Here is a 22325-nt window from a genome sequence, read left to right on the forward strand (position 1 = left end):
TTTTTACTAAAGAAGATGTATAATTTGAGTTTATCACCAAAACTATAGAAACTGTTTTATGTAAAAAAAAAAAAATAAATAAATAAATAATGCACATTATAGGGATCAGATCTGTATAGACTCAGGATTTTGGTATCGGGATCAGATCAGGTTCCAAAAAAATGGTATCGCTGCATCCCTATTTAATTGTGATGTTTTTTTCATAATTGTGACTGAACGTTTAAAAATTTCTCAAATTAATGTTTTTTTTTTTTTAAAAATGTATTTAAAATGCCTAATTTTTTATTAATGTATTACTTGCTAAAAATCAAGATGTGGAAAAGTTAAGAATTATATGGTCATTTTGAAATAGGTATTTTCATATATTTTGAATTTTGTGTGTGTGCATGTGTGTGGTGGTGGTGGTGGGGGCTAGGGGTTATTGCTCTAATCACTTTGTATAAATGTTGTTTGCAAATACTTATCCAATAATCAGAAACAGCTGTAAACATTTTTGCCTTTCCATAAGTCAAAATTTATGTAAAAAAAATTGTAAACCAAAAAAACATTAATTGTCTATAGATGGGGCTGCCAGTATGTTTTGGATTCGATCCAAGGATTAATATAGGTCAATAGTGTAATTATTTTCAAGTTAACTAAATATTTTGAGATTGATCAGTTTGGCTTGTAAATTGGTCACTACTATTATGATCTTGCACTGTGGACAATTAAAGTCCTGTAGACAGTGGTTCTATAGTTTATTCCCGCTCTAAACCAGCTTTAGTCCAAGGTCCCAGCCCTCCACTGCAGCCTTCAAGGAAACCTGTTAAATGTATCCTATATTTGCATTACATTCATGTAAAAGTCCATTATGTTTTCATTTTAGCTGACCTTTATTCTTTGACTGTTGTTTCCTTCAGGTTGGCAGACTGGCACACTGGCACAGATGGCAGAGGTGATGGAGAGTGTATCCACGGCAGCAGTGCCAAACAGCAGTGTGGACTGGCAGAAGAGATGCATCGCTCTGGAGACGCAGCTCATGAGGTTTCGTCTGCAAGCGGGAAATATCCGCCACCTACTTGCCGAGAGGGTAAATGAGGGGTATTATGGGTAACACAGGGTCTACAATTCGCCCACTGCATTCCAAGTTACGCTTATGCTTTCTTCATTTTCTGTACATTTTGCACTTTTACAATCATCTAACCAAAACATATATAAGTACTCTTGATTGGCCAGAACAAAAGCATTTTTTGACAGTCATCAAGACTCTTATTAGGGCAGATGTTGATGTAAACACAGTTTTCCACAGGGTTGGAATGTTTCCCGTCATTCCAACATTACACTAGCTCTTTTGGACTCATAATATAAGTATAATCATTGATCAGTTTTTGGACCCGACTTTAATATACAGAACGTGGTGTAATGATATGCATCAGTGGATTTCACTCGAATGCACTGCTGCTTCACCACAGCTCGTCTTTGTGCAGTTGATATCAACTGATTCTGTTTCTCGTTTACTTCCTTCAAAAAGTCTTTAGCCTCAGCCAGAGGGGAACAAGTTACTTAGTTTCTCCTCTCTTCTTTCTCTCTCCCTCCTTTTCTACAGTTTGGTCATGGTGCATTGACCTCAATGTTTCGTCTTGCAAGAAAAGGTTAACTGTCAAACTTGGCAGGCGGCCCTGCAGAAAAAGTCAGGGGGAAACCACTGACTCGTGTGAATGCTTGAGTGGATGTACAGGTGTGTGTGTGTGTGTGTGTGTGTGTGTGTGTGTGTGTGTGTGTGTGTGTGTGTGTGTGTGTGTGTGTTTGTGTGTTAGACTAGGAAAATATATCTATAATATTTAAAAGATTGGCAATGATAACTGGATTTTAAAAACTTTTTGGTAAAGTAAGTGGTGTTGTTTGCCTGTGGCCACATTGTTTCACCTGGTTGACATTGCCTTTCTTATTTCCCCCATCCACTCAATGATTTGTTGAATTACTGTTATTTTCACACTACATGACTGGTTTGGCAATGATAAAGTATGTTTAAGTTCCAAACACACACACCTGAACCAACAAATCAGTGTCCAGATTTACTTGAAAAAGACTAGAAGGTGTGTTGGAGAAGGTTTGTAGTTTTCCATGACCAAATTACACTTTGTAATTCACTTGGAACTGTCCCTCACAACTTAACAAATTGCATACATGAGCCTTGATGTTAGAAAATAAGATCAAATATGAACAGAATCAGTTAGTGTTCAGTGTACATGGTATAAAATGTTGTTATACTGTTCTGGGTGGTTGTTTACAGTCAGAATCCGGAGAGTCTGTTGTCAAGTATCTGTGATATTATGCTTCATATGTATAAGATTTTGTTTGCCTGATTTATGATCAAAACTAGCATTTCTTTTACATGTGTGGTTAAACACACTTGGTTAGTGCTACAAGGGGACCATACTTGGTAACCTTATGGCTCATTTCCACTGAGTGGTTCAAGGTAGTATGATACGGGTTGGTATACTTTTATGCCCGTTTCCACTGTCAAAAGTTACCAAAAAGTGAACAGAATCGTACCACTTTTTTAGTATCTTTTCTAAAGGGTACCGAACATAACAAAAGGGTACCAAAAGGCAGAGCAAGATGTGCAGCTGAATGCTTTTGGTTCACAGAGAATCGTCACTAGCGCATGAACAAGCCAGGAAAATGAAAACAAAGGAATCGCCATTTTTAAATACACAACTGGGACATTACACTGTTATAATACATACATATAATAACAAGTCATGGTCGACCCGAGCTCAAACAAACCTTGTCGTTGTCTTAATGAACAGCCGCAAGGCCAAGAAGAAGAGCAGAATCTGCGTGTGCCGGGTTGTTCTTATGAGGTTGTCTAAATCGGGATTGGTTTCACTTTCTCCAGAGAGCTGGTGATTGAACTTCTTGAGCTGATGATAATAACGTGTCTGTGATTATTGAAGTGCTTCTGACGTCCGATACTTTAAGAAACAGACTAACGCAAGAGTGAAGCGTGAAAAAACAAAGGAAAAGTCGAAAAACACAAACGAGCAAATGATTGTTTCAGCAACCATACAGATGAACAATCTGCTTATCTGATCTGATCATGTTAGACTATTATGATCACCTTTTGGACTATTATGAACTCAGAATGACAGAATTATTTTTTAACAAGATTTTAACGTTACATATGCCGGTGAAGAATAAAGATGAGAGGTTTATACTGAGTATATAGGTTTTGTATTGTTTATGAAGCCAAATAAAGACTAAATGTTACCATTGGTACCCTTTGCCAGTAGAGACACAAGCCTGAATAATGTGACCCATTCTGAAGCATTCCATACCGTACTGTACCACTAGGCATTAGTACTCCATTGGCAATAGAGATCCTATCAAATGTCTGTCCCATTTGAATTGAATATATTATTATTCATTTCACAAACAAAAACACTTGATTTTTCTTTTTTTTCAACTCTTAGTTTTTAAAAAAAATTCTGAGCACTCAGCACTTCACATAAAAAATGTAAGCTCAGCGTCCTAAAAAAAGCTCTTATTTAGCAAACTGAAAAAATACACTTCTCAGAAAAAAAATTATTTGGTGGATATGCAACCTGAACTTACTGTACTGTACCAACTACCAAACTGTTTCATGTTAGTAGTTGTTCTGAAAGATTAAAATGACTATAAAAATGTTTCCACCAATAAGTGCTGTAGCACCTCTTATGGCAATGCATTGCGTTGCATGTCTCTGTGAGTTGTAGTCAGACGTTTTCGATTGCAACACCACATTGAGCTAGAAGTGTTTGTATTCACATAATCGAGCAGAGTTTGTTTTATTTTTATAACTAGTGGTTTTGCTTTAGCTAAAGGTAAAATGCCTTTATAGTAAATCTAAACTTGACAGTTGCTAAAAGAGAAAACTGACTGTAATATAGGCATTAAACTGTGCCTCTTGTGGCAGCATTTAGATTGCAAAAGGCTCTTGCTTAGTAGTGAAAATTGTAGTCAGATGCTCTTCAGAACACAACACACAAAAAAGAGCTAGCATAGCTAGAAACATCTGCATCCGTGTACTTGCTCAACATATGTTTCGGGCTCATGATTAGAGGTTTTGCGCTTGTCAGTCTGAAACCTTTTCATCCATAAAAACCTTGGAGAGTCAGAACACCTTCGAACCATTTTTTCATGCATAACTTTGTCTCAATAAACACAGTGTGGAATAAACATCTTCTCACAAGGAACATATAAACAGTATCAGGCCGGTCTGTAAACCATGTGTTTACATGCTCTTTTTGATGTTAACAAGTGCGTCCAAAAGCAACAACATAAGTTTTGTTTTTCTTTTCCGTCCAAGAGGTAGGTCTGTTGTTGTGTGTGTTTTTTTCTATCTGTGGTGGTGCCATTAGGGTGTTTACTGTCCAAACACGCAGACCACAGGGACATTAAGTCTTGGACGGCTCCCAGAAGTCCTCCATCAGGTTTCTTCCCACTCTGGTCATCGCTCTAACAGCCCTTTACTCACCATGACCTCCACTTTCTCCTGCTCTCCCGTTTCTTCCAGCTTTTCTTTTGCTGGATATCAGGGCGCAGTGTCTCGTGGGTTACTTCTTGTTTTGTTGAAGAGGACAAAAGTAAGGGTTGAGAGTTTGCTGCTGTTGTCTGCTTTGAAATATTCATACACTCCTCATCTGCTTCTTTGGTCGGCTCTAGGAGTGTTTTACACATTGACCCACTTTGCAGAGGAAAAGCTCAACACAGAATTGCGTGAGGGGTGTGATCTCTTATTCTGGCATGAGGGAATACTTTTTCCATTCTGTTCACGTACACATGTCCTTTAGTTGTAAAATTTGTTCCACGAGATAAAAATTGCGCAAGCAGACTATTTTTGAATAGCACACTATCATACTGTGCATAATATATCTGCTAACACTTTACTTATAGGGGTGTTCATAAGACTCCTCTATAATCACAACATGATTGCATGCATATGCATGAGATTGTTTGTATCCTTATGACAACTGTCATTCAGTGTCATTGGAGTTCACACTTAGCTGATGATTGATAATAAAGCGTATCTGGCATGCTGTCCCAGGAGAGAGCCCTAAGCTCAAAATATTCTCAAGCCCGGGGCTCCCTCCGAGAGAAGAGTTTGGGCTCAGGTAGGTCTCGAGAACTCCCCTGTTTGTGTACATGCTGAGATATACAGTATCTGGCTAAGAGTTTTTTTAAGTAGTGAATTTACTTATGGTGCATGTTTTTGGATGGTGGAAGGAAACAGGGAAACCCAGGCAAAACCCACGCGAACATGGGGAGAACATGCAAACTCTGCACAAAAATGCTGACTGGCTTGGAAAGGGGCCGAACCTGTGGTGTTCTTGCTGTGAGGCAACAGTGCTGGGCCGCCGTGCCACCCTATTAGAGAAGAGGAGGAGTAGGGGTTGAAGAGGGGATTCTTCAAGACGAACATGACTGGAGTAGAAAGCTCTGGTTAATTATAGCATGTCAATTTACATCTAATTGGTGCAATATATGGAGCTGATGTGGTAACAGCTGTGTTTAATGATACGCATGTGATCGTCTCGAAATGAGTTTATAAATAAGCCATGCTCAAATGCAAAGATGACATTGTTTAAGATGTTTGTTGTGACAACTTAACCAAAATAACATAATTTGTCATGAATTTGTCTTAAGTCCAATATTTTTTTTGCTCATCTTTTACAGTCCAGCACAATTAATTTGCAATTAAATTTTCTTATTAAATAGTGATAAATAATTTTATAACTATGTCATAACAATAGTATAACCATATATAGTCATAGTTATGATAAAACCATTATATTTAATGGCAATTTTATTGACAGGCAAGTTGTATCACTGAAGTTGAGGTCAAGAAAAATATAAATCACACTCTTATAAAGCTCATGACACAATTATAATGGCCTCATGACAATCATGTTTATGAGAGATTTATGACAAGGTATGTTGTTGAAATTTTAAGTTGTCATGACAAAGATACTTACAGCTTATGACAACATAGCATAATTCTGAAAACGTAGCCCTATATACATTTGTTGACATCGCGAATTATGTAGCCAGAAGTACGTATGGCTGCATTTCGTATTTAAAATGAACGCTACGGCGTATGATGCCATTCCTTTTCACACTTATAAGCTAACCGCTTACCTCCATATGGACGGTGAAGAACAGTCCCAGAAAGCAGGTAAGACAAAAACAAAACACAAAAAATAAAATAAACAAGTAAATAACAGGGTGAAAATATGGTAAAATTTAAAATAAGGCTGCCACAAGGGCTTTTCTTTTACTGGATTTCTTTTGAAAACACTGTTGGTTGGGTTTAGGGAAGGAGGGTGGGTGCTGGTTGGTCGATCAGTCAGTCAGTCAGTCAGTCAGTGCCCTCTAGTGGATTTACGCAAGAAGAAAGAAAGCGAGAGAGAGAGAGAGAGAGAGAGATCTCAAAAAGCATTTGCAGTGATTGCCAATTAAAATTTGCTGATTTGTGAATACAAAAACTGCAAAAGAAAAAAAAATAAAATTACCTCCTAAGATGTATTTGGTGCTGTCCAGAAACGTATATAGGGGTACCTAATCAGAATGAGCCTGGTTTGTATTACTTTATGTCAGTTCTCATAAAACAACTGTGTTAGGGACAATTAATTACCTTTGTCATAATCATACATAAAGTCTCATTCGTAATCATGAGGTCATGTTCAGGTCATGATTTTAAAGGTTTCATGACAGCCTTATGAACACCCTCATTAAGTAAAGTGTTACCTTATATCTGCACAATATGTGATGTGCACATTGAATAGTGCAGTTTGTATGCAGAATTTCTGTATTGATAAAATATTGATTTTAAATACAATATAACAGTAAATACCGAGGTAAAAATGGTCTAACAGTGCAATGTGTATAAATAGGTTAAACTAAAGTCAGATGCACGGTATTTTCTCGTTCCCAGGGAATGCATAAACTGACCAAATGCACTGTACTTTGAATAACACTGCATGAAATAAGGAAAGTAATCTTTAATCTGGGTCTGACTCATCTTCTCATTTTTATAGACAGAGCGTGACTGTCACAAGCCCAGTCTATTTTCTGCTATCTGCTCTGACCTACAAGTATTGAAGTATTGAAATGATAATCTAAAGTTGTGCGGTTTTTATTCCACAAGTTTAAATCTATATTGTGCATATACAATGTAAAATAACTTTTATAATAAAAAAATGTATATAATAACTGGACATTGTTACAGATGGCTGCATGTTTTGAGTGTGGCAGTCAATATAACCTGCTACTATTGATGAATAGTTATTAGTTATTGATTAAATTTATCATTGTTCTGTTTAAACAAAGAAAATGTGCAGTAAGCTGTGTTCCAATATGCAATTTCTCTATTCTAAACATGGCCAGAGATCTTTTACACTGTTACTTTTACACTAGAAAGTGTCTATAAAGTGTAGTGACTTCACATAGAAATGGTTTTGAATGTGCTTGTGTTTGAAAGCAGAAAGTAAATGTAAAAGATACAATAAGTCGCAGTGTTGACTTTGGCCTGGTTCTTCAAGCACTCTGTAGAACTGTCTCATTTCTAATGAGCTGCCAGACAGGAGGATTAGCCTTCAATAGCAATAATGCTTTCTTACCGTCTTTTGCTCTGTCAGACTCAACCACCCTCTTTCATTCCCTCCATTTTTAAAGGGTTTGTTGACCCAAAAAAATTGCTTTTCATCTGCTCTCCCTTGGTGTGTCTAAGTTGGAGGTGATTTATTTATTTATTTTTTCTCGCCAACAGAAAATTAGAGAACATTTTTAGCTGACACTGTGGCCTTAAGGCTTATATGTTTTGGTATATTGGCTCATTTAGATCTGAAATGTAAGTAAAGCATGTCCAAAAAAGAGAGTTTTGATAGAATAACTATGGTGAACTGATTCATCCACTTCTCTAAAAAGAAATGGTTCAAAAGAAGGATTCGTTCACGAACCAGATGTCATTCTGGACCATTGGCCTGAAGCTGAATATTGTTGAGTTTCCTTGCACAGGCTGATTAGTTTGCTTCAGTGTATTATCAGTAGCCACAGGTATTCTCTATGTTTTTTTAAGGACTATTTTTTACTATTAAAGTGCTGGTAGACTGGTTCTGCCATTGACTTGCATTTTATCAATCAGCAAGGAACATAGTTTAAACCAGGGGTGCCCAAATTTATTCTCATAAAGGGCCAAAAACAATACTTGATTTTGGCAACCCAAGCTCATTCTGGAAACGTAGCCCCGTGGATGTTTCTGGAGACCGCGATTTACGTGGCCGGAGGTACGTACGTTTAGTTTTTTTCGAGCGAACGCTGCGGGGTGGTGTGGCGCCGCTCCGCTCCTCCTCTTCGTGCTCGCCAGCCGACGGCTCGCCTCCGAGTGAAGGGCTTTCCCAATGCAACCAGTTTGTCTGCTTAGCTTACAGCGTTGCGTCAGTGGAGCGGAAGCCCCGGAGGAGCGGTTCCAGAAATCAGGTAAGATGAAAACAGAATCAGAAAAATAAGGCTGAGAACGCGGTGGGATCTGAAAACGCGGTCGAAATAGAAGACGAGGGCTTTTGCTTTTTTTTTTTTTTTGGACGGCTTTTGCAAACCGTCGCTTGGGTTTAGGGAAGGAGGAAGAGGAGGGCAGCCGGGTCGTCCAATCCGGCGGTTTTTCGCGGGAGAACAGCACGCGTTCCCGAGAGGCGCCCGAGACGCGAAAAAGCGTGCACAGCGGCCTCTCGCGGATCCGCGAAAACAAAAAACGCTCGAATACGTACCTCCCGGGAAGTATCTTGCGGTCCGCAGAAACTTCCACGGGGCTACGTTTCCACGATGAGCCCGGGTTGGATTTAGTGCTGTGGGCCAAAGTTACATATACCAAACCATATTACATTAATTTATCTGCTTTTATTTAAAATTTCAATCAAATGTTGCTTCAAATTAACATATTAATTAACGGTGTCGTATTATTTTTTAATTTTTTATATTGAACCTATTATAGTAAAAACATAAACAATCCCATTTACTGTATAACATAATGGAGTTCAGTGCTGATACACTAGTCAAACTGCTCCTGCCTTTGCTTTGGTTTGCTCACCAATGTTTTGTGTATTGTTCTCTATCTGTCAACTGACAGTATTTACACTCTAAATTCAAAGTCAGATTCATTTACTACATTTAATTGAAACCTTCAGTTTTTTTTTTGTATCTCCTCCGTTAAACAAGAAACTAAGATTAGATTAGTTTCTGTCAATTCCCCATCGTTTTCCCTCTCTTTTTAGATGCGATGGTGGTTTACCTCTACCTATATCGTGAAAAAAGCTTCTGCAGTTAATCGCAACAAGAAAATCTGATGCCAACATAAGACTTCCTACATATAGCAAATCAAATGACAGAAATGTTCATTTTTGGGTGAACTATCCTTTTAAATCCACCATTCTTCCTTTATATGTATTTTTATCTTCCTGCATAGTTCTCAAATTAATTATTGAGCTGTTGGTTGTTTCAGACATTAGGCGTCTGTGTCTAGGATGGTTAATCATTACATTTTGAGAGAGTAGGTTGAAGTTTATTCAACAATAGCCACTTACTCTAGGAATTAAATACTTTTGCACACTTTTTACATCATCTGTATCAGCTTACATAGAAGTTAAAGATGTCTACTTTTTCCTGACATGTTCAATATACTGACACTGAGGAGAAGAAACTGTTGATTAAAGTCATTATTTTGTTTTCTTTGCACACAAAAGTATTCTCATAGCTTGATAATGTTTCTATTTAACCTCTGAAGGCATATGGAAAGTCTGTTTTGTGGATGCTTTTTGGTATATTTCTGGTTCCTGACTTTAAAGAAGTCAGAAACCTTGCTGTCTATGGAGCTCTTAGATTTTACCTAAAATATCTTGATGTTTGTTCTGAATACGAACAAAGATTTTGGAAAGACTTGAAATGTAAAAAGGCAGTGTTTTAGATAGGCTTGATCATGGCAGATGGATGCTATGCTGGTGTTTTCTGTAGTCATTAATGCATACTTCACATTCTCTGCTTTCATATTGTTTCAAATCGTTTTTACATTTCTCCATAGCAACTGCTGGAGAACAGTTGTTAAATGTTTCACATACCTAGTTGTCTGCTGCATGAACAGCTGCCCTGCTCCACCTGTTTAACCTGTGCCCTGTTGTCCTGTCAACCATTAGTCCATCCTCAACCTTTTGCTAAATCTGGATGATGTACATTGGGTTTTAGTATTTTGTTTAAGCAATCTTAACTTCTTAAGAGAATGTTATGACATCTTTGCTGTCCATAGTAAGTTTGTACACTTTAGTCAGAGTAGATTCTAATGTGATCGGAATGAAAACAAGCTGTGGAAAAAAATGTAGTGTGAAGTTCTCATGTAACGTTATGTTTTACTTATTGATCATTCATGCCAAGAAACACCTGTATTGCTAGCTATTTTTTTAATAATCATTGGAATTCTTGCTGTGAGGCAACAGTACTAGTCACTGGGCCACCGTACCACCCATTCTGGATAAAGGTGGAAGAAGGAGAGGAGGGGGTTTCTTCCATAAGAAATTCTTCCATGCCTTCAATAGCAATAATGCTTTCTTACCGTCTTTTGCTCTGTCAGACTCAACCACCCTCTTTCATTCCCTCCATTTTTAAAGGGTTTGTTGACCCAAAAAAATTGCTTTTCATCTGCTCTCCCTTGGTGTGTCTAAGTTGGAGGTGATTTATTTATTTATTTTTTCTCGCCAACAGAAAATTAGAGAACATTTTTAGCTGACACTGTGGCCTTAAGGCTTATATGTTTTGGTATATTGGCTCATTTAGATCTGAAATGTAAGTAAAGCATGTCCAAAAAAGAGAGTTTTGATAGAATAACTATGGTGAACTGATTCATCCACTTCTCTAAAAAGAAATGGTTCAAAAGAAGGATTCGTTCACGAACCAGATGTCATTCTGGACCATTGGCCTGAAGCTGAATATTGTTGAGTTTCCTTGCACAGGCTGATTAGTTTGCTTCAGTGTATTATCAGTAGCCACAGGTATTCTCTATGTTTTTTTAAGGACTATTTTTTACTATTAAAGTGCTGGTAGACTGGTTCTGCCATTGACTTGCATTTTATCAATCAGCAAGGAACATAGTTTAAACCAGGGGTGCCCAAATTTATTCTCATAAAGGGCCAAAAACAATACTTGATTTTGGCAACCCAAGCTCATTCTGGAAACGTAGCCCCGTGGATGTTTCTGGAGACCGCGATTTACGTGGCCGGAGGTACGTACGTTTAGTTTTTTTCGAGCGAACGCTGCGGGGTGGTGTGGCGCCGCTCCGCTCCTCCTCTTCGTGCTCGCCAGCCGACGGCTCGCCTCCGAGTGAAGGGCTTTCCCAATGCAACCAGTTTGTCTGCTTAGCTTACAGCGTTGCGTCAGTGGAGCGGAAGCCCCGGAGGAGCGGTTCCAGAAATCAGGTAAGATGAAAACAGAATCAGAAAAATAAGGCTGAGAACGCGGTGGGATCTGAAAACGCGGTCGAAATAGAAGACGAGGGCTTTTGCTTTTTTTTTTTTTTTGGACGGCTTTTGCAAACCGTCGCTTGGGTTTAGGGAAGGAGGAAGAGGAGGGCAGCCGGGTCGTCCAATCCGGCGGTTTTTCGCGGGAGAACAGCACGCGTTCCCGAGAGGCGCCCGAGACGCGAAAAAGCGTGCACAGCGGCCTCTCGCGGATCCGCGAAAACAAAAAACGCTCGAATACGTACCTCCCGGGAAGTATCTTGCGGTCCGCAGAAACTTCCACGGGGCTACGTTTCCACGATGAGCCCGGGTTGGATTTAGTGCTGTGGGCCAAAGTTACATATACCAAACCATATTACATTAATTTATCTGCTTTTATTTAAAATTTCAATCAAATGTTGCTTCAAATTAACATATTAATTAACGGTGTCGTATTATTTTTTAATTTTTTATATTGAACCTATTATAGTAAAAACATAAACAATCCCATTTACTGTATAACATAATGGAGTTCAGTGCTGATACACTAGTCAAACTGCTCCTGCCTTTGCTTTGGTTTGCTCACCAATGTTTTGTGTATTGTTCTCTATCTGTCAACTGACAGTATTTACACTCTAAATTCAAAGTCAGATTCATTTACTACATTTAATTGAAACCTTCAGTTTTTTTTTTGTATCTCCTCCGTTAAACAAGAAACTAAGATTAGATTAGTTTCTGTCAATTCCCCATCGTTTTCCCTCTCTTTTTAGATGCGATGGTGGTTTACCTCTACCTATATCGTGAAAAAAGCTTCTGCAGTTAATCGCAACAAGAAAATCTGATGCCAACATAAGACTTCCTACATATAGCAAATCAAATGACAGAAATGTTCATTTTTGGGTGAACTATCCTTTTAAATCCACCATTCTTCCTTTATATGTATTTTTATCTTCCTGCATAGTTCTCAAATTAATTATTGAGCTGTTGGTTGTTTCAGACATTAGGCGTCTGTGTCTAGGATGGTTAATCATTACATTTTGAGAGAGTAGGTTGAAGTTTATTCAACAATAGCCACTTACTCTAGGAATTAAATACTTTTGCACACTTTTTACATCATCTGTATCAGCTTACATAGAAGTTAAAGATGTCTACTTTTTCCTGACATGTTCAATATACTGACACTGAGGAGAAGAAACTGTTGATTAAAGTCATTATTTTGTTTTCTTTGCACACAAAAGTATTCTCATAGCTTGATAATGTTTCTATTTAACCTCTGAAGGCATATGGAAAGTCTGTTTTGTGGATGCTTTTTGGTATATTTCTGGTTCCTGACTTTAAAGAAGTCAGAAACCTTGCTGTCTATGGAGCTCTTAGATTTTACCTAAAATATCTTGATGTTTGTTCTGAATACGAACAAAGATTTTGGAAAGACTTGAAATGTAAAAAGGCAGTGTTTTAGATAGGCTTGATCATGGCAGATGGATGCTATGCTGGTGTTTTCTGTAGTCATTAATGCATACTTCACATTCTCTGCTTTCATATTGTTTCAAATCGTTTTTACATTTCTCCATAGCAACTGCTGGAGAACAGTTGTTAAATGTTTCACATACCTAGTTGTCTGCTGCATGAACAGCTGCCCTGCTCCACCTGTTTAACCTGTGCCCTGTTGTCCTGTCAACCATTAGTCCATCCTCAACCTTTTGCTAAATCTGGATGATGTACATTGGGTTTTAGTATTTTGTTTAAGCAATCTTAACTTCTTAAGAGAATGTTATGACATCTTTGCTGTCCATAGTAAGTTTGTACACTTTAGTCAGAGTAGATTCTAATGTGATCGGAATGAAAACAAGCTGTGGAAAAAAATGTAGTGTGAAGTTCTCATGTAACGTTATGTTTTACTTATTGATCATTCATGCCAAGAAACACCTGTATTGCTAGCTATTTTTTTAATAATCATTGGAATTCTTGCTGTGAGGCAACAGTACTAGTCACTGGGCCACCGTACCACCCATTCTGGATAAAGGTGGAAGAAGGAGAGGAGGGGGTTTCTTCCAGACGAAGATAGTTGTAGAAAGGAAATGAGGATATATATATATATATATATATATATATATATATATATATATATATATATATATATATATATATATATATATATATGACTTGGGATCTTTTGATTGAAGGATCATGATTAGCTAATGTGGCCCAGTCGAGACTTAACCCAGCGACCTTCCTGCTGTGAGGCGACTGTGCTAACCAGTGAGCCACCATGCTGCCTGAGTTTTCTGATCAATTAAACAGATTGAAGTCTGACAGTCTAATTTTCACTGTGACACATTTAAAACGATAATTTACTCACTAAAATTGAGCTCACGCAATGCTGTAATTATGGGATTTCATCTAGTAAACAGAGTTCATGTCCTTGTCGTACTCATAATAACAACTTGTACAACTTGAAAAATGACTCACCTGACTGCTACTGACAGATTATTTATGAACAGATTCTGTTGCCAAAAAAAAACACAGCTCCGAATATAACATCCCGTGTTGTCATTTTGAAATTACAGTAATTACGACATGGCATGAAGCAGCATGAAGCCTACACTACAGTATCTTAGAGTTCCCCCTGCATCTGCGTATGTCATTGAGATGTTTCCATTACCTCTGTTAAGGCCCTGTAGCTCAACACTCCGGCAGTAAACTTTACGACATAGTTGCAGAGTAGCTCTTAATGCTCAGTGAATCATTTTCTGAGTGGGTATAAGGCTAAGCGGAGGTCAGCGCTGGGCTTGGGTGAGCGGACACTATTTCCATAGTAATGTGGATTGATGAAGTGTCAGCGAGAGCATGTCCCTCTTCATATTTGTCGCTGTGCCATCCATTCATTTTCTGTACATTTGCTGACCCCGAGGTGAAGAGCAAACCTCCACACAATGACCCCACAGGCTGCTCTTCGGGCCCTGACACTCACATGAAGTGGAGGCCTTCTGGGAATCTCTGGACTTTAGGCTTGAGGAATGAGAAAAAAGCCAAAGAACAAAGACGTTTGAACAAAAGGGGTGCTCTGTCATACAGTGGGAATCCATTTGTATGCTTGTCCTCCTTTTTACTGGGTCAATGAGCTCATGACACAATGAGAACAAGGCACGTCATGGCCAGGAACTCTGCTTGTGTGAGTTCTTGCAAGCTTTAGATAATATTCCCTAAAGTGGTGAAAACCAAGCAAAACACAATTGAAACAATTGCAAACTACACTCAAAAGAAATACAATGCCAGGTCAAAACTACACAAAGTGTTACTAAATGGATGCAATTACAAACTATGCTAAACAATAATCTCTTAATGTCAAAACAAAATAAAACGAAGCAAAACAAATAAAATGGAAATTAAGCTAAGCTAAATAATAACAATTACACAGTGCAATGATAATGGCATCAAGACAATGAAAACAGAAACAGTTCCTTACAAAAGCAAAATGAAAACAGTGAAAGTGAATTAAATGTTACACACTAAGGTGAGTAATATAACAATATTACAAAGACAAAAAAAAACAAACAAAAAAATTTGATCATTCATTCATTTGATCATTCAATCACTTGTTGTTCACTAGATTGTTCTTTCGATTATTCTATCATTCAGTCCATTCATTTGATCATTCAATCGTTCAATAGATCCTTCATTCATTTGATCGCTCATTCCTTCAATACTTTGATCATTCATTCGTTCGTTTGATCATTCATTCAATCATTTGAACCTCCATTTTTTTTCATTCAGTTATTTGATCAACCATTCAGTTGTTTCATTGATTATTGATTCATTCATTCATTTGATCATTCAATCAGTTTTTCATTCATTAGATTGTTTATTCCATCATTCAGTCGATCATTTGATCATCCATTCATTCATTCTTTTATTTGATCAATCCTTCATTTGACCATTCATTCATTCATTTGATCGTTCAATAATTTATTAGATCATTTATTCATTTAATCATTCAATCACTCGTTCATTCATTAGATCATTCATTCGATCATTCCATCATTCCATCGATCATTTGATCATCTGATCATCCAACCGGTTATTCATACATGTGATCATTAATTTCTTCAATCATTCCATCATTCATTTATTCCTTCATATGATTATTCATTCATTCATTCATTCATTCATTTGATCATTCACTCCTTCAATTATTTTATCATTCATTCATTGTCATTTGTTTATTCATTAGATCGTTCATTCTATCATTCTATCATTTATTTGATCATCCATTTATTCATTTATTTATTTGATCAATTATTAATTTGATAGTTCATTCATTCATTTCATCATTCAATCGTTCATTCATTCATTAGATCATTCATTACTTTGATAGTTTATTCATTTGTCCAATCGTTTATTCATTCATTTGATTCAGATCAATTCAATTCAAGTTTATTTCTGTAGCGCTTTTACAATGTAGATTGTGTCAAAGCAGCTTAACATAGAAGTTCCAGTAAATTAAAGCTGTGTCAGTCCAGTTTTTAGAGTTGAAGTTCAGTTTAGTTCAGTTTAGTGTGGTTTAATTCACTGCTGAAAGTCCAAACACCGATTAGCAAATCCATCGATGCGCAGCTCCACGGGTCCCAAACCAGTAGCAACAAGTAGTGGCAAGGAACACACTTCACCAATTGATGTAAGTGAAGGAATAAAACCCTGAAAGAAACCAGGCTCAGTTTAGGCACAACCATTTCTCCTCTTGCCAAACTTCTTGTGCAGAGCTGCAATCTAGGTGCCGGATTCATTCATTCATTCGTTCATTCATTCAATTATTTATTTACAAATTTCACTCAAGAGTAACTTACTCAAAACTAAGCAAATTGGAAACAAAACAGACACAAAACAAGATAAAATACCAACTACACTCGAGTACACAAGTCAGAACAAAGGATAGCAGACAAAATAAATACAGTGCAAAATAGAATGACAACCTCAGCATCAAAGTCCATTATTGAGCTTGTTCTACTTTTTACTCGTGGCCAGGGACTCTTATTGACTCTGGGTTCTTACAAGCTTTTAATATTACAAGATTTTTCCAAAAGTGTGTCTGTGTGGGAGATCTAATTCATGCACAGATGAGCGGTCCTGTCAAATCGTCTTCTTTTCTTTTTATTGGGTCTCATTTATTAGTTTAATGTTGCATACTTTTGTGAGCAGTGAAGAGTGTTTTACAAAATTTCCGCCAGCTTCATGACAGGATCATATGCGTATAAATTAGTTCTTGCTCTCATGTGAATGTTGATGAATTCAGGTTATTCTAAATGAAGAAGTGTACTCTCGCAGTTAGTCATTTTCATGAGATTTCCACACAGGCTTTTTTGTAAACGTTCCATCTACAGTAAATATGCAGCGATAGAACATAGTTTTTATGCATTTAAACAACCATTTGGATCACTTGTTTATTCAGGTTCTTAAATAATAACAATGTGTTAAAGCATTTAAATTTCTAAGGGCAATGAGATAATTTGTTTTTTATATGGGTGATTTACATTGGTAAATATTATCCTAGATGAAAATTTAAGGATTAGTTCACCCAAAAATTTAGGTTTTGTTATTAATTACTCTCCCTCACATTGTTTCAATCCCCTGAGACAGGGTTTCTGCAGGTTTCACAAAGTCAAATTCAAGATTTTTTAAAGAACTTTTAAGACCATTATGAATTAAATTTTAGAGTTTTACAAGGCAAAATGCTATGGATTTTTTTGGAATAGCCAGTGTAATATTTTTTTTACTTGTTTAAATTAAATTAAAATTTAGTTATTTCTTAGCCACATGTTTTAAACAATTGTGTCAAAACATAGTTAAATAGAGACATTTTCTATTACAATAAATTGTTAAAGCAATAATAAACCTAATTTATTCACAACATACATTTATGCATAAATACATGCAGAACTTTGAGATGTTATTTTAAGCATGTAAGGAAGAAAAGTAAACCATATTGATAAATAGTGTTCATCAATTTTACTTTTGGTAAAAGTTTTTTAGATGGTTTGTTGGTTGTAGCGATTGGGTAGCTTTACATGGACAAAGGAAAATTAAGACCTGTTTATAAGTATTTAAGACATACAACACCACCTTTCAGTAAATTTAAGACTTTTTAAGGCCTAAGTTTTAGTTTTTTTGACTTTTTAAGAACCCTGCTGAGACCTTTGTTTATCTTTAGAACTCAAAATTAGATGAAATATTAGAGATCTCTCTTTCCACACATCAGTAGATGTTCAAAGATGTCCAAAAACATTCCCTGTGACTTCAGTTGCTCAAATGTTATCATACAAAGCTCCAAGAACACTTTTGCATACATGAGGGTGCAAAATTAATAACAGAATTTATATTCAAGCAAAAATAAAACGTCATGATTTCTGCATCACTTTAATTAAAATTTAATTCAAGTTGTCTTGTTATAAGTGTTTCCTGACCAAAATAAACAGCTCAAGATGCATATTTACTAAATAAAAGCACATAAACAGGTACATACAACAGTAACATAATAACAAATCAAAAACAAATAAAAAATAAGTAAAACAAGAATCTGAATCAGCAAGAGGTGTGTTTACATGGACGAAATCTTGGTCTTGGTGGTGATGAAAGCTTCCAATACGAAAAGTACAATCATAGACCTAAATAGACAATAACAAATAAATAACAATAGAAATAAAAAGTCAAGAAAAAGAAAATATGCAAAGATAAAAGGAGCAAAACAAAAATACAAATATTTACAAACTAAACATATTGATGTAGTCACAATAAACTGATGCAAAACAAAATGTCAAACAAAATGGAAACAAAGTGAAACAAAATAGAAACAACTACAAGCTACACCCAAGAATAACACCATCTCATTTAACAAAGTAAAAATAAAACAAACCTGAGAAAAAAAAAAACAAAGTGAAAAAAAAATTGTTATAAACTACACTTAAAGGTAAACAAGTCAAAACAAAGCAAAATCACTTTGCTTTCAGTATGTTCTGAAAAATTAAAATGTGATGCAAAAAACCCAACAGCGTTCATGATGTAGGACTGTGTGGCTTGTTTACAAGGATGTGCCTTAAGGCTTTTCGCCGTGCTGTCAAACCAACATGCAGGTCTTGTTGATAAGCGTAGTGGTTTGTGTCATGAGCATGTCCAAACCCGCAGCTGTACAATATGCCCTGAGTATTTAGAACCGGATTATGATCAAAATCAGTTAGGCATGAAAGATAACAACACTCCAAATCAGATATACAGTACAGTAGATTGTTCTTATAGTTTATCTCACACTTTTAGTTTATATAACCAACACACACACATATACATCCACAGCCTTAACCGAGCAATCCGTGATCCTGTCTGTTTCTTTCTGTAGATGCAGGAGCTGGAACAGAGAGTCATAGAGGCTGACCAGAGAGCAGAGAGCGCCGAAAAGCAGGTATTGCTATTGAAAACAATGTTGTCTCTTTCAGAATTCATCTGTATTTGAATGTTTTTTAACCCTTTAACTTGCACTCTAAGAATGTTTTGGACAAGTTATTTCTTTGATTAAATTGAGTCACCCAAAGCAAATGTTTGTTTGTTTGTTTGTTTGTTTGTTTGTTTGTTTGTTGTAATGAAAACCTACAAAAGGTCAACAGACAGTTACAATACAATTATATGGATGAGTGATGATTTAATATATCTAGATTAATGTTTAAAAATATTGCCATGATTAAAAAAAATAATAATAATGTAATTAAATATGTATATGTGTGTGTATATATATATATATATATATATATATATATATATATATATATATATATAAATATATATATATATATAAATATATATATATATATATATATATATATAAAATATATATATATATATATATATATATATATATATATATATATATATATATATATATATATATATATATGTATATATATATGTATATATATATATATATATATATATATATATATATATATGACAAGACAAAAAAAGGAAGTTCGGTGCGCTTTTTATGTCGCTAGGCAAAGACTGAATTGGCTTGGTATTGTGCGAGAGTGTTGCTGTTGATATTGTTATAATTTAAATATTTAAAAATATCGTGAAATATTAACCAGCGGTTAAAACGCGAGACATGCAGATTGCATTAGCAGCTCGCAAAACGCTCACGGACGTTAGTAAATCATTCAAAAAAAAGTGCCTCTCAATGCAAAAAGTGTGTTAGATGCGATCGGTCCCATAATGGGGTCACACACTGGAAGCGCCGCTCAGGGACATGCCACGCCACGCATCGCCATGCAGCGCCATGCATTTTAGAATTCTAAACTTAGATTTCTATCACGCTACGCACACCGGTACCACAAGTCGGCATCTGTTCGTGTCGCCCAGCTACGACTCAGGACACTGTTCTTATTTCTGCTGCATCACAGAGCGTCATCTGAATAGTTTCATTTTAAATAACATGCGAATGTGTACGTCTGGTGTGTGATACTTCCAACTGCCATGTGCGCGGTGCATTTGGTGTGCGACTCACTTTATATGCTGACGCTTATGCGCACCTCTCCAAAAATGTATCTACACGTCGCGACAACAAATAGCACAAGCAAGATTGGCCAGCTTGGTATCATTGATGAGTGTCTGCAAGTTTCAAGTCCTGTTCAATTTGTACAGTGTTCCTCAAAGTATGTGTATATTACTGGTCAAAACAGAATAACTTGAGTCAAATGACTGAGAACAAAGTAGCTGGGTGTTTTCCATCACCTGGTGTTATTGTTATTGAGCTTTTTGAGTAATGTAATAGTCAAATTTCAAATATATATATAAAGCTTAATATGAATAATGGGAGATGGAAATACATTAGCCGAATTATCTCTGATGTAGCAAACATTTCACCCACATGACTCCATTCAATATGGCGAATGCAGCCTAGTCTACTAGTACAGGAACCAATTGTTGATCACTAAAGACTGAGGATTATCAGATGTGAGTTTCTGCAGATTTTGTGTGATTCGAATGTTTAGAAATAAGACTAAAGAGACAGTTGTTGTTTAATTTTATTTATTTTTATTCATTACTAATATGAAATTTTATCGTAAGCTTACAATTTTGGCGTTATTGATGTTTCCCCATTAAAACAGAATGCCGAGCAAATGGCTGCCGAGTGAAATGACTTGCCTTAAAGGGACTTTGCTCCATTATGCTTGCTTTGTTTACTGTTGGTTACTAGGTTACCAATTCTACAGCCAGCTTCTCTAATGCTGGGATCACACAAAGAGCATAGAATCACCAAGAGGCGACACTCTAGTGCAATTTGGGAAACAACCACTAGATTTTGGAATGAAAACTCCAAGAGAATAGCAGCATATTATAAGTCTGTAAAATAAACTATTAAAAGTGCTGATGATTGCGATAGTAAGTGTTGTATTGTCGTCTTTTTGGTTGTATCTCAGCTTTAATGCGCTTTTTTAATTAATAAATTAAAAACAAAGCAGCTGCTTGCCATCGCGACAGCAATAAGAGCCAATGGACAGCCGATCGCTTTCACTCCAAAATGGCGGAATCCGGGGCTGTTGATGAAATGTTTTATTGAGTGTCGCCTCTTGGTTATTCTAAGCTATTTGCCAATAGTGTATTTGTCTAAAATGCATCTTCAGAGCACATTCAAATAATTTAACTTAAGCAGAAAACTTTTCTTGAGGTTGAAAAAAACATCCTGTGAGTAAACTAGAGGACGTGACACAGTGCTTCAGCTTTGATGTAAAACCAGCATAACTTTTTTTTTTTTTTTTTTTGCGAGCTTTAAATAGATTCACTTAACGTTAGGATTAATCCAGCTGTTGACATTACTTTCACAAATCATTAAAGCATCTTTACATGTTCAGAAGGTGCAAGGTATAATAACAGCTTTTAATAGCGAATATTATCACGCAACATGCCACTTCGTTTAATGTCAGTAAAGAGCTGATTAGCTTAGTAAGAAATTCTCCTTTATCTTAATCACAAATGCCTTTCTAGGTCCATATTATGGAGGAGAAACTGAAGTCTGCGAACATGCAGCCTAGCGAAACAGAAAACTCACTGTACAGGAGCTATCAAGAGCTGAGCAATCAAATCCAGGAGAAAGACCTGATCGTAAAGAGACTGGAAGGACAGCTGGAGAAACAGGTGAGGAAAAGACCTCACAGAGAAAAGAGATGGCCATTAAACGCTCACTTACAGATTCAGGGAAATGTTGTTCAACTGAACTTCTTATCTGCAGAACTTGGTTCGAGCCCAAGAGGCCAAGATTATTGAAGAGAAGGCTGCCAAAATAAAGGACTGGGTCACGTTTAAGTTACGAGAGGTGAGTTAAAATGTGGAAGGTCTGTGGATGAAATGAAATGAAAATACTAAAATTACATTCAATTATAAAATAAAAAGGAATTATAAAAAGTAAAAAAATAAAATAAAAAGATAAAATATTGAAAAATGAATAAAAGTAAATAATAAAATGAAATATTAAATAATAAAATAAAATTATATAAATTAAATAAAAAATATTAACAAAGGCATAAAATAAATTGATAAAATAAAGTGAAATAATAAAATAAGTTATGAAAAATTCAATAATCTAATAAAATAAATCAAAATAATAAAAATGTATAATAAATAATAAAATAAAACATTGTATAATAAATAAAAGGAAATAATAAAATGAGATATTAAATAATAACTAAAACAAAATAATAAAATGACATAAATTATAAAAATAACAAAATAAAGGCAAAAAATAAACTAATAAAATAAAATGAAATAATAACACAAAATATGAAAAATTAA

At 35.9% G+C, this 22325-nt stretch overlaps 1 protein-coding gene across 1 annotated transcript in view; it reads left to right on the forward strand.

The window, feature by feature from the left end:
• Positions 1-22325, forward strand: part of plekhh1 (pleckstrin homology domain containing, family H (with MyTH4 domain) member 1) — an 89746-nt gene that overhangs the window by 14363 nt on the left and 53058 nt on the right. The window contains 4 exon segments of the mRNA NM_001077519.2: positions 900-1069; positions 18883-18945; positions 21522-21671; positions 21766-21849. Coding sequence (NP_001070987.1) covers positions 926-1069; positions 18883-18945; positions 21522-21671; positions 21766-21849 — 441 coding nt within the window. The 5' untranslated portion in view covers positions 900-925.

The sequence above is a fragment of the Danio rerio genome, chromosome 17 (genome assembly GCF_049306965.1).
Source record: "Danio rerio strain Tuebingen ecotype United States chromosome 17, GRCz12tu, whole genome shotgun sequence".
NCBI lineage: Eukaryota > Metazoa > Chordata > Actinopteri > Cypriniformes > Danionidae > Danio > Danio rerio.